This window comes from Mchenga conophoros, linkage group LG11 (genome assembly GCF_057382185.1).
Source record: "Mchenga conophoros isolate Kocher_MC1m ecotype Shallow Benthic linkage group LG11, M_conophoros_male_GT1.1, whole genome shotgun sequence".
Taxonomy (NCBI): domain Eukaryota; kingdom Metazoa; phylum Chordata; class Actinopteri; order Cichliformes; family Cichlidae; genus Mchenga; species Mchenga conophoros.
In genome coordinates this window covers 22157666-22169903 of record NC_140536.1, presented here as the reverse complement: position 1 = coordinate 22169903, position 12238 = coordinate 22157666, and the positions used below count along the sequence as shown (strand labels likewise).

At 38.1% G+C, this 12238-nt stretch overlaps 1 protein-coding gene across 3 annotated transcripts; it reads right to left on the bottom strand.

Annotated features, from left to right (window-relative positions):
- Positions 1–1341: 1341 nt before the first annotated feature.
- On the bottom strand, positions 1342–10448 carry LOC146564032 (uncharacterized). 3 transcript variants are annotated; one of them, XM_085291478.1, is made up of 11 exons: positions 10332–10448; positions 10074–10193; positions 8587–8656; positions 5201–6475; positions 4617–4715; positions 4207–4235; positions 4012–4107; positions 3635–3794; positions 3204–3277; positions 2760–2855; positions 1342–2317 (listed from the first exon to the last, which is right to left on the bottom strand). In XM_085291478.1, exons 2-11 carry the CDS (start codon positions 10089–10091, stop codon positions 2069–2071), a joined length of 2166 nt encoding a protein of 721 aa, XP_085147604.1. In that variant the 5' UTR covers positions 10092–10193; positions 10332–10448; the 3' UTR covers positions 1342–2068. The 3 variants fall into 3 exon arrangements, with proteins under 3 accessions (XP_085147604.1, XP_085147605.1, XP_085147603.1); XM_085291479.1 differs by lacking the exons at positions 10074–10193; positions 10332–10448 and adding an exon at positions 8912–8998; XM_085291477.1 differs by lacking the exons at positions 8587–8656; positions 10074–10193; positions 10332–10448 and having other exon boundaries at positions 5201–7872.
- Positions 10449–12238: the final 1790 nt, after the last annotated feature.

Sequence of the window (12238 nt, the reverse complement as noted above, 5' to 3'; positions counted from 1 at the left end):
TTTGAATTTTATGGTAACAACACATCTAATTGCAGTGTGCAGTTTAGTATAGTCTTGTTGAAATATAAAAGAACAAGAACTTGCCTGAAGAGGTCATCTGGATAGGAGGATATGTTTCTCTTAGACCTGTATATACCTATAAGACCAATCCAACTGTCAGAATCAGGGGCGGAGCATGGGAGTGGCTTACTGGGCTTAAGCCCGGGTTGTTTTGTCAGAAGCCCGGGGTCTTTTGGAGTGTAATTTTTTCATAGCTAGATGCCTGGCTGACAACTGTATAAAACAAAAAGTACACACAATATTCGAAGCACATAGTGCACACTGTGGGAATTTACGACTGTGTGTGAATCCCCCCTGATATTGGTATGATCCGAGAATTGCGGGTTTTTAAACTCACTGCTGATCACAAACACAGTGGTCTCTGTGCTCTTTAGGCTGGATCATCTTACACGTTTTCCAAAAAGAATTTCAAAATTCATCTGAACACAGAACAATTTTCTGCTTTTCCTCAGTCAATGAGCTTCTGTCCAAAGGTGATGCCAGCATTTCTGGATCATGTTCACATATGGCTTCTTTTTTGCATGATAGAGCTTTAACCTGTATTTGTGTACGATATGGTGAAATATGTTCACAAACAATGTTTTCTAGAAGTCTTCTTTAACCTGTGCAAAACAGCCATTGAATAGTGATCTTCAGCCTTGGGCTTCACGCACAGTAAGTTCTTTGAATTCTTAGGATTTTTTGATGACATTATGTACTGTAGATAATGAGATGTTGAAATTTTAAGTAGAGAAACATTCAATTGTGAAATTATTCCACAATTTGTAGACAGTTTTTTGCAGTTTAGTGGAACTCTTCTTGTCTTTACTTCTGGAAAGCTCTGCCTCTCAAAGAGGCTCTTTTTATACCCAGGCATCTTACTGACCTGTTGCAGGTAACCTAGTTAGCTGTAAAAGGTTCCTCAAGCTGCTTCTTTTTAGGACCACTTACCTTTTCAGCCTTTTGTTGCCTCTGTCCCAAATGTTTTGGGACGTGTTGCTGCCATAAAATTCAAATTACTAATTCACTGAACAGCTTATAACTTAGACATGTAAAACATGGCTTCCCATCTAGCAACAGTCAGTATTTTTTGCAATGTAAAGCTTATTCTAAAAAGTAACAGGTACTGTAACTGGAGCTATGGATAAAAAAAACACAAAACAAGGGAATTTATGTGATTACTTTATGAACTTAGGTTGAGGGAATGTAGACTTTGCTAAACCGCGATCCACTAAGTACACTCCGAAAGCTGTAGCTGGGGAAAAACTTATCAGACATATTACATAAGATTTATTTTATTTTATTTTAAGGCATTTTTGATAGTGTACAGTGCACAAAACTAGAATTCACATATTCTAATTTCATTTAGCATTGATGCAACATGAATGTACCACAAAATATACTTTGTAAATCATATAGTAAATACCTCAAAATCACAAAATGTAGCTAAGTGCACTGACTTGCATGTGTCATTAATGTTACATCTACAGGAATTATTCAACAAACCTTCAAAAGACAACTCCCTGTTACAGCACAACATTTGTGTTTTATAAAGTGCATGTAGTTGTATCTGCATTACTACAACAAAAGCTTGAAGAAGAGATTTAATCTTATATCAATAATGGCAATAGATAAGGACATTTCCGAACGTACAACAAGGTACTTAGCGGTTTAAAATAACTTAAAAGTTTATTTTACTTTATCAATCTGTTGCTTATAAAGATCACTTGTATGATCAACTGATATGTTGCTTCTGGCTTGTTTTTCTGGATTCCTGAAAATAGTATTTCATAGAGAAATACTGTTCAAAGCCATTTCAGTGGTCTGGAACCAGACATAAACGGGACTGGAAAGTTTAAACAAGAAGCACAATCAACATTGCAATTAATGTTTTCCATATTTCCATACCTATACAATTACATATGAATATAAAAATATTCATATTAATATCTTTTCTACATTTTCTTTGTAACTTTGGAGAAACTAGGAGTTACACAAAGCGCTACACAGCAATTGAGCAAGCATGTTCTCAAAGCAGAAAAGCGATAGCAACAATACAAAGTAAGGAAGCTATCAGTTCTGTGTGAAGATATGGACCTCTTGTGGCAAAAGAGGGAACATTTAGTGTGCCATTCAACCATAGGCAAGAGGTCATTGTGGCATTGCAGCACTCCAGATTACATGGAGGTTTGGTTGAAGCCTTGCAAGCAGTGTAGCCAGTGCAGTTGGTGCAACCCGCTGTCCATTTTATGGCAGTACCTGTAGACTCATTTTTCAGCTGCAAAGAGAATGAGTGAGAAAGATCGGTGTAGGGCCTATGAATGGTAAAAACTGTAAATATGAGGCTAATGAAGTTTGTTTATTTATGCTCATAAAATGTATCGTAGAGGTACTTCTTATGTTTGTTTTTCAGATTCTTTTGTATAAATAATTTATTCCTTAACCGATTCAAATAAAAAGCTATTTTGAGTTCATATTGGTACATTTTATGCCCCCTGGTTCCTTTTTCTTGTATATTCTCCAAATTTTGATAAATTCAGAAAGTAAATTCATAGATTTATAACAAAGTTTGTGCTGAAGCAAGGATAGCATGAAGACGGTGTCAGCTTTAAAAGCACTAAACAAACAGAAATACGAGTGTGTAGAAGCTCAGAAAAAACAACTGCAATGAGGCTGGAAAAATTAATGAATGTTATATTTATGCTATTGAATGTTCTTACCTGACAATGTGGTTCTGAGGAGGAACACATTTGTAGCATGGTGAAACTTGTATAGCAGTTTGCGCTGGTGCATGTACCAGCACGGCACTTGTTTCCCTGACAAAAACAACAGCGCAAGAAACATAAAACTTATTTCAAACCAAGTCTCATTTACACTGCTGGACAAAGTGGTTTTTCAGTCCACACTCCATTAACTTGTTAAATTGTTGACAGGCAGTTTATTAACCAGTCAAAGATAATCATTATTAGAAAAAAAGGTAATACTTTTGTTAAACATAGTGATTCTGTTGGAAGCAAGGAACAGAGGAAGTTTGTAGCTGACATTTAAGAAAAGGGGACTGTGGTGTTAAAGGCCAAATTAGTTTTGTTTAGTGATACACAGCCTTCTTCCCGCATGCACATTTGCTTGCCAAAAGATTCATTCATGCAGCCAGCAGTTCTTACATTGTTTGCTGTTGTTTGACTGGTAGTAGTTGTAGTAGGGGCCTGCGTGGTTGTTGGTTTTGTGGTTTGAGTTCCTAAAAGTAGATAAAGGAGAAGAACAAAACAATATACAGTGATGTTTTTTTTTAAGATTTAAAAATTGATCATTTGCAAAGACAACAGGAGCATGGTAATTCAAGGAGTTTGGAGAGAAAAGCATCTGGACTTCTTTAAGTTGCTTGAAGACTTGCTAGCGTCACCCTTGGCCAGCCTTGGTCCACTTTAAGAAACGTCTTAAAGCAACTTAAAGAAGTCCAGATGCTTTTCTCTCCAAGCTCCTTTGACTACGATGACCTGGATGACTGAGAACCTTCAGAGACATATGAGCATGGTAAAACATAAAATATTTATGAGTGCTCAAATGAAGTGATTTAAAAGAAAGGTGTAGTTACCATTGGTTGTTATGCTCATCATGGATGCAAAAGTGTAATTGAGACAGCCAGTGAAATTACAGCAGTTCACAGCACAGTTGGTCTGGGAGGCATTCTTGCAGCTGTCAGCACAAGAGTTGCTGCAGCTGGCAGTATACCACATGTCTGTTTGCCTTAACAACTGAGATATAACAGAAAGATTAGAGAGACGCATCTAATTTCTTTAATTTCTATACTATGTTAATTTATTTAGAAAAAATAAATGTATTTTCCCTTTAATAGTCAGTTATAGATACCATGCAATCTTTTGACTGCTCAATTCCTTAAAAAGAGGGATTTGTAATTGCTATGGCTCAAATAGTTTCTTAGTTTTTAGTGCCATTAGCTGACTGCCCTACCTGACAACAATTATCGACAGCACACGGAGTGGTGTTCTGACTGATGTACATTGAATAGCAGTCAGAGTAGTTACAGTTGAATGAGGGGCAGTATATCTGTATTTGAGAGAATTAAGAGGCATGTGATGAAGAGGCTTGAAGGAATGAAAAACACTCATAGATAAGTGAACAGAAGAAGGAGAATATTTGACTTGCCTTAGTGGTTCCATTCTCAGTCATGTCACCTGTGATAGAGAGACAGATGTCATGACTGGAGTTTTTTAAAGCAACACAACATTGATTGTAAAAGATCTATTTAATTTTGATGCAAGAACAAATTAAAATGTGAATGAATGAAAAAAAGAAAAAATGAATGAATAAAAAATACCCCTCCCCAAACAAACAAAGAAACAAACAAAGAAACAAAGAAACAAAGAAACAAAGAAACAAACAAACAAACAAACAAACAAAGAAACAAACAAACAAACAAACAAACAAACAAACAAACAAACAAACAAACAAACAAACAAACAAACAAACAAACAAACAAACAGCAAAACACACACATACTAAATGAATGAATGAATGAACAAATAAGTAAGGAAATAAATACATAAAAAACTGACTGGTGTTCATCTTTGTGGTTAAAGAACTGGTGCCCAAAGTCAAGGAGGAAGATGAAGTGGTAGTTGCCGTGGTGGGTTTGGTCGTGGTCGTAGAATCAACTGGAGACAAGGAATTGATTGATTGGTTGATTATTAATTTATTTTGATCATGTAAACAATATACAAGTACATTTAGCAAAGACTTGAAGAGACAAAATGTTATACAAAACAAAGCTAATACATTTCAATATTGCTTCAACTTTACTGATTCAGTTTGTTAAGTTTGTTGTTGAATTAGTAGAATTGGCTGAATTAAAAGAGTGGATAGAAGTTAAAGATACAGCATTGCCAAAGGCTTTTGTATTGGTACCAGTGCTTGGTGACCCTCCTGAGTTGGGAGGATTGAGTAGTGATAGATACTGAGTTTCCAGAGATGTGTATATTTGTCAGGGATTGCGTGTCAGTAAATGCTATACCTGTGTAAGTGGGTAAGGTTGTGTGGAATTGCATTGTGGTGGGTAAATCAACTATAGAAGCAGGTGTAGTTGTGGGGGACTGGCTGGTGGTCAATGCTGTGCCTGTGCCTGTGGATGTGGGGGACTCACTGGTGGTTGATGCTGTGCCTGTGGATGTAGATGTGGGGGACTCACTGGTGGTTGATGCTGTGCCTGTTAATGCGGATGTGGGGGACTCACTGGTGGTTGATGCTGTGCCTGTGGATGTGGATGTGGGGGACTCACTGGTGGTTGATGCTGTGCCTGTTAATGCGGATGTGGGGGACTCACTGGTGGTTGATGCTGTGCCTGTGGATGTAGATGTGGGGGACTCACTGGTGGTTGATGCTGTGCCTGTGGATGTAGATGTGGGGGACTCACTGGTGGTTGATGCTGTGCCTGTTAATGCGGATGTGGGGGACTCACTGGTGGTTGATGCTGTGCCTGTGGATGTAGATGTGGGGGACTCACTGGTGGTTGATGCTGTGCCTGTGGATGTAGATGTGGGGGACTCACTGGTGGTTGATGCTGTGCCTGTGGATGTAGATGTGGGGGACTCACTGGCTGTTGATGCTGTGGCTGTGGATGTGGGGGACTGGCTGGTGGCCAAATCTATTCCTGTTAGTGTGGATGCAGGGGACTCACTGGCGGTTGATGCTGTGCCTGTTAATGTGGATGTGGGGGACTCACTGGTGGTTAATGCTGTGCCTGTGGATGTAGGGGAATGGCTGGTGGTTGATGCTGTGCCTGTGGATGTGGGGGACTCACTGGTGGTTGATGCTGTGCCTGTGGACGTGGGGGACTCACTGGTGGTTGATGCTGTGCCTGTGGACGTGGGGGACTCACTGGTGGTTGATGCTGTGCCTGTGGACGTGGGGGACTCACTGGTGGTTGATGCTGTGCCTGTGGATGTGGATGTGGGGGACTCACTGGTGGTTGATGCTGTGCCTGTTAATGCGGATGTGGGGGACTCACTGGTGGTTGATGCTGTGCCTGTGGATGTAGATGTGGGGGACTCGCTGGCTGTTGATGCTGTGGCTGTGGATGTGGGGGACTCGCTGGCTGTTGATGCTGTGGCTGTGGATGTGGGGGACTCGCTGGTGGTTGATGCTGTGCCTGTGGATGTAGGGGACTCGCTGGTGGTTGATGCTGTGCCTGTGGATGTGGGGGACTCACCGGTGGTTGATGTTGTGCCTGCCGATGTGGACTGGCTAGTGGCTGAGGAAGAATGGGTAGTGAGCACTGTAATACCTTCATTGGTGGTAGAAGAGGGCTGGCTGGTACTGGGTGCTGTTGAGCTTTGTGGGGTGGTAGTGGCTGCTCCTGATACTCCTGATACTAACATGGATAGCAGAAATAGTCCTAAAGGGAGGACTCGCAGAATACCTGTAAAGTTGGGCATTTTGGAGGAAACATAATAAGACAGGATTGGGTGGATTTTTTTTAACAACATTGCATAATGTGCATGGACTGCATTTTCTGGGAAACTTTTTATAAAATTCTCTAATATTATGGTGATCAGAGAATAAATCATAATGAGTGATGATATTTATCAAGGATTTCATGCAATATCTTAGCTTCTATTTGAAAGACTGGCACAAACACCAGGTAACTGGTTCTGAATATGCCTTACCCTTTTTTTATCCAGGTGCAAATCAACATAAAAACCATATATTACAGATTCACAATATGAGCAAACTATTTTGTTTTTTTACTTATGCTGATAAAACTATAAATCTGTTAAAAAATACCGGGCCTAAGATGTTTATATATCTATATAGTGCCCTTGGGTTTGGCACCAATGCTATTGAAGCTTACCTTGGAACATGAGCAAAAGATATATAACTGGCTCAGACGTCGCCTGAAAAGTTCCCCATCAGGTGTTGACAAACCAGGACATACTGAACATGGACATACATGCACAAGAACTGGCATATGGAATTTATGAAATGCTACTACGCCTGCTGATCCAATGACAAAAGTCGCAGAGCATGTTTGAAGTTTGATTGAGTAGAAAGCACCTGGCAGATCAGTGCAATAACCTCAAATGAAGACAGACAGACTGGTGAAGTCATATACTCCACTGGTTCTGAATGAAAAAGAGTCACAACAAGATGTCCATAACTGAGGCTCTAGAAAGTGCCAAACAAAGGCTCACCGCCCTGGCCACTAGGCTGAAGAGATACACCACAGAAGGAGAGCTGAAGAGAATAAATGATCTGTTATAATAACTTTGTCAGTGTATTGATCCCTGGCTTCTCCAGTTTACATGTGAATCCTTGGGCAAGATACTGAACCCAGAGTTTCCCCAGTGCTCCCATGAATGCATCTTGTGAATATAAAAATTTTGATAAAAGTGCTGTATGAATGTGCATGAAATTGGGTAAATGAGAAAACTGTTTTCAGTGCTCAGATTGAGTGGAAAGTATATAAGTGCCAATCTATTTACACTCACGCCCCATTATAATAAACAGATACTTAACACTGTCCTTAACATCAGCTGTTAGGACTGTCATTCTTAATATTTAGCATAATGCATGATTGTACCTGAATTTTGCATTACAGAGATTATTTTATGATATCATTATGATGATCGGACAGCTGGACCATTTAACCAACAGCCCTATGAAGCAAAATTTAGTACAATGATGCATTATGCTCAATATTCAGAAAGATAATCCTAGTGGCTCCACAGTGTAATGATTTTCACATGTGCCTAACAAGCAAAGGTTTCCTTTGTTCAATCTTAGAACGAAGCACAAAACCTTTTCAGGTTTTGTCAGGAAGGGCGTCTCGTATAAAAAGTATGTCAAATTAAATGTGGGTTACCTACTAAGACAACCCCCTTTAAATAAAGGTGCAGTCAAAAGTAGTTTTTACTGGTAATAACATTTCTTACAAGCTGAGACACATAAACATGTGTCTCTAGCAACCACAGACTGACTGTAATCATGGAAGCTTGTATTTATCTGCAGAAAGGCATGCCACTCTGGTGCACAGGTACCATGCCAACATGCGTGTGTCATCTTTTTATTCATGAGAGAGCAGTATGACATCTTTGCTTTTGGGACATTAGCACTGGGTTCCCATAGTTTCAGTGGTTAGATGTGCATTTGTTTCTTCAAAAACATGCAAGACCTGAGCCCTAATGGATGCAAGTTCCTTCGTGAGACATGCATATTGCCTATTAAACCAGCCAAATCCCAGTAATTTTATCTGATTTTCTCTATTCTGAACATACAACAAATACTCCATGTCTTCTTTTTCCATTCCTTAGTTTTATTCCTTTCCTAACTTCAAGTCTAAGGTGCTGCAGAGGGCGCAATATGCTTGAAACATTAAAGTTGTGCAAGTTTTTTCTTAAATGATAGGCAGGATGGGTGGAAAATAAACAATCCTAAAACATATTGATTGAGTCTCCATTTCACCTGTGTAACAGAATATATATGTCACCGAGAACAGTGCTTTTAAATAGAGAATAAAATACAAACTCATACCTGTGTCTTTTATAAAAGTAGTGGAGGTCATTATGCCACTGCCTGAAAGGGAGGGAGCTCTTCGTCCAGCCTGTAATTATATAATACCCATCAAATTCCCAGTAAACTCATTATCAGCATGAAAGAACATCTTGCATTGTCCTTCCTTTTTTTAATATCCACTGAGTTGTACTCAAAATTGAAGATTAATCTCACCAAGATAAATAAACTAAACAATAACTGCATTTCTGTATTGACAAGGTCTGTATCGGTGGGCACAGTTCACACTGTTTACCCACGGTAATAGGTCTCTGAATTACAGCCATGCTCATTCATTGTAACACACCTGGGCACTTTGTTTGATCTGTGAGAGCGTCGATGGTCATCAATGGTCTTCTCTTTTCACAAATCTCCAATTGTTCTGGTGAAACTGATCTCATAATTGTTTGGTTGAGTTACAATATAAGAAATTCAAAAGTAATGTGATATGTGACATTTAAACCTGTTGTGCTTTTTTTTTTTGCACAGTTTCTCAAGGAATTAGTTTCAGCATTTTCTGGTACTTTTTTTTTTTAAAACCAGCACTGCATGGTAATCCCCCCTATGAGGTAAAGTTTAGTTTTGTGTAGTGACACATAATTGTTTTTTAAGTGTCTTGCAGTGCAGTGAACACAATTAAAATGTGTTTGTTCCATGCTCAGTGCCCCTGGGAGAGCCACTAAGCAGCATGGCTTGTTTTTTCCTCTTCTTCCTTGGATCCCAGGGTGGCCTCCTGTGGGCTCTCCACCCTGGAAACTGACCGACAACAGTGGCCATTTTAACTTCCATGTCAAAATGCAGTTTAATTAGGAAAACTGGCAGGAATTTATTGGTTTGGTGCAAGCTGTTTACTCTTAATGATGCCAATATACCTATTGTAGTGTCCTCCTTACACAAACTTCCTGTTTACATCATCTTATTGGTAAACTGCTGCTGCAAGACTCAGTCGATGTACTAGTTAGTGTTTGGCAAAAGCAGTCATGAATGATGTAATGTTTTGGGAATATTAGGAGGTTTCAGGGAAGGAATTAGTTGTATTAGCAACTGCCTATTCTATAAAGAGCAATGGAGAATAGGCAACACATGCTACAAACAGAACACCTGAGTATAAATTTTTAAATGATTTTGTAATCAAAATCCTCAAAGTGGTTCATTTTATAGACATCATAACACTAAATGTTTTTGAGACTGAAACTGAATATTACATCTTAAATATTAAGGGATATAAAACCTTTATTCAAATATTAGAAAAAACATTAGAAAAACATATTCACCATATTTGCACATGTAATATGTGAAATAATATTTTGTAACTGAAAAACGTACAATAGAAAACGAAGAAAACATCAGCCTGTTGTATAATTATCCAGCTTCAATGGAGCCGCCTGCTTGCTATGCGTAAATATAGCTTAAGGAATTTAAGTAAAACTAACAAAGTCCATCATTCAAAATCGGTAAAATCCACTCACCTGTGGTGCACTGGGCATGGTTTGTCTCAGCTGTGGTTGAAGTGAATGAGCTTTCTCCCACTGCAGAGTTCTCTCTTGCTCTCTGTCACCTCCCCTGTTTGCTTCCTGCTGATAGCACTGCTGATAGCAACGCAATAAGAACAAATTCTCAGCTGGACACTTATTCAAGTGTGAGAGGAGGAGACTAAAGGCTTGCACTTGCTGGATGCCCCACAATTAATGTTGTAATAAAAGACGATATTACTTTACAGTACTCACACAGTTTTGATTACTCTGACTTCAAATAAAAGTGTACATACCGAAACTTACAATTAACTGAAATAACTGAGTGGATTAAGCCTGTACTTGTCTATGAGAGCACAGGTGAGATTTCAGTGTCCTGTGTGTTGATTGTATAGGGAGCCTCTTGGTTTCGGTTCAACACAATGTGAAATTAGACCCCCTTCTCTCTCCCAGCCATACGCCCCCTCTGCACGCTACAATTCGCTCTTTGTGGCTCAAAGAACATAAAATTCTTGGGCATGACACCAAAGAGTCTTGCACAATTTAGGTGACAGAAGTCCTTCCTTTTTTCACTGCAGCTCCAATAATAATAACGACATTTTTTCGGCTATGTATGGATAATTGTATGAAAATAACCCTCAAAACGGGAGTTTTCTGGATTTCTAAATTAGGTGGAAAATCTGACTCTGAACTTTATTTGTACTTTCATTTAACGTTAGAGATTTCTCATTAGGCAGTGTTTGAGCTATTTTACTGTTAATTATATAAACATATTTAGAGATAATAGTGATTAAAAGACATAAAATGGTATAGAATATCTTATTTTAAAAACATAACAGAACAAGAGAATGTTTTTTCTTATTACACATCTTTGAAGTAATTTATTGGCCAAACCTATCAGGAATCACTCGCAGCACAACCTAAAGGTTAAAAGTTTGGACAGTGATCTCCTCATCTCCAGCAGAGATGTCCCACTGACACCTAAAATACCATTAAATTTAAGCTTTAAGTCCTAAAAGCAGGTAATGAGAACTTATTATCATAATTAATTATGCACCTAATTCATTAATTGCATTGGGGTGTAAGTGGACACCCTCATTTTGAGTGAGATGATGTGAACTAAAGACATTTATTGGTGCTAAACATTCTGGAAAAGGCTACGAAACCATCTTCTTTTGCCCATTTTGAAAATTGTAACCTCAGGTTTTTGGTGGTGTGGGAACAACTCAGTAGACTGATCTTTAAAAAGCTCAGACCAGCCCATTGGATGAACAAGAACAATTATTCCACGTTTAAAATCACTTAAATCACCTTTCTTCCTGATTCCGATGCTGTTTTAACTTTGTTAGGTCTTCTTTATCATGTCTGCATGCTGAAATAAATTGAATTAATGCCATATAAGACTATTTTCTAAGAATGAATGTTTAAAGTAGAATAAATAAAATGCGTATTTTGGATGTCAAACTCCTAAAAAAGTGTTGTGAGGAATCTGTAGCAAGCAGTTAATTATTAATCTGAACAGTTACATTACAGTCATTTCATTTAAATGCTTACATACTTTTTCCCCACTACAGACATATAGTATAGTATACATATAGTATATATAGACATGTTTTACTTACCCCAATTAAATGAATTATACTTTGTTATTTAATTATTAACTTTATCCAGTTTTGGGATTAGTGTGATAATCTCACAATGTTTGAGTGATATTTTAGTTTGAAAAAATTATTTAGGAATTCAAGACCGAGTGTATCTGACTATTAACAATCCATGATATAATTTTGCATTTTCCTTGGAAAATAATAAGTGTTTAAGTATCTTACATGTCCAGAAAATACAGGGTTGGTTAAAAATTCCATAAACTGGATGCAAAACTATGTAAAGGTATATAATTTACATAATATAATTGATAATAACATCGACTGCAGATGACTGGGACTTTGCAAACACAGTCAAATGAGGAGCTATGATGGACTTAGATAATTATAATGTCATCGGCACTTTGCAAAACAGGTTATAAACCATTACTTGAGTGTGTTTTTTATTTTGTCCGTGACTATAAGTGTCTATATGTATGCATAAGAAATAAAACCCAAGATGTGAGATAATTGTTTTACTCTCTGAATTCTGCAGTAAATTGTCACAGCTTGTCATACTAA

Excerpts from the sequence above, each read along its gene's own strand:
- LOC146564032 (XM_085291477.1), bottom strand. The coding sequence starts at position 6,623 with ATGATTTATTCTCTGATCACCATAATATTAGAGAATTTTATAAAAAGT. Across the intron at positions 3,795-4,011 it reads CTGTCGATAATTGTTGTCAG|TTGTTAAGGCAAACAGACAT; the intron begins GTAGGGCAGTCA and ends GTTATATCTCAG. Across the intron at positions 2,318-2,759 it reads CCTCAGAACCACATTGTCAG|CTGAAAAATGAGTCTACAGG; the intron begins GTAAGAACATTC and ends TTCTCTTTGCAG.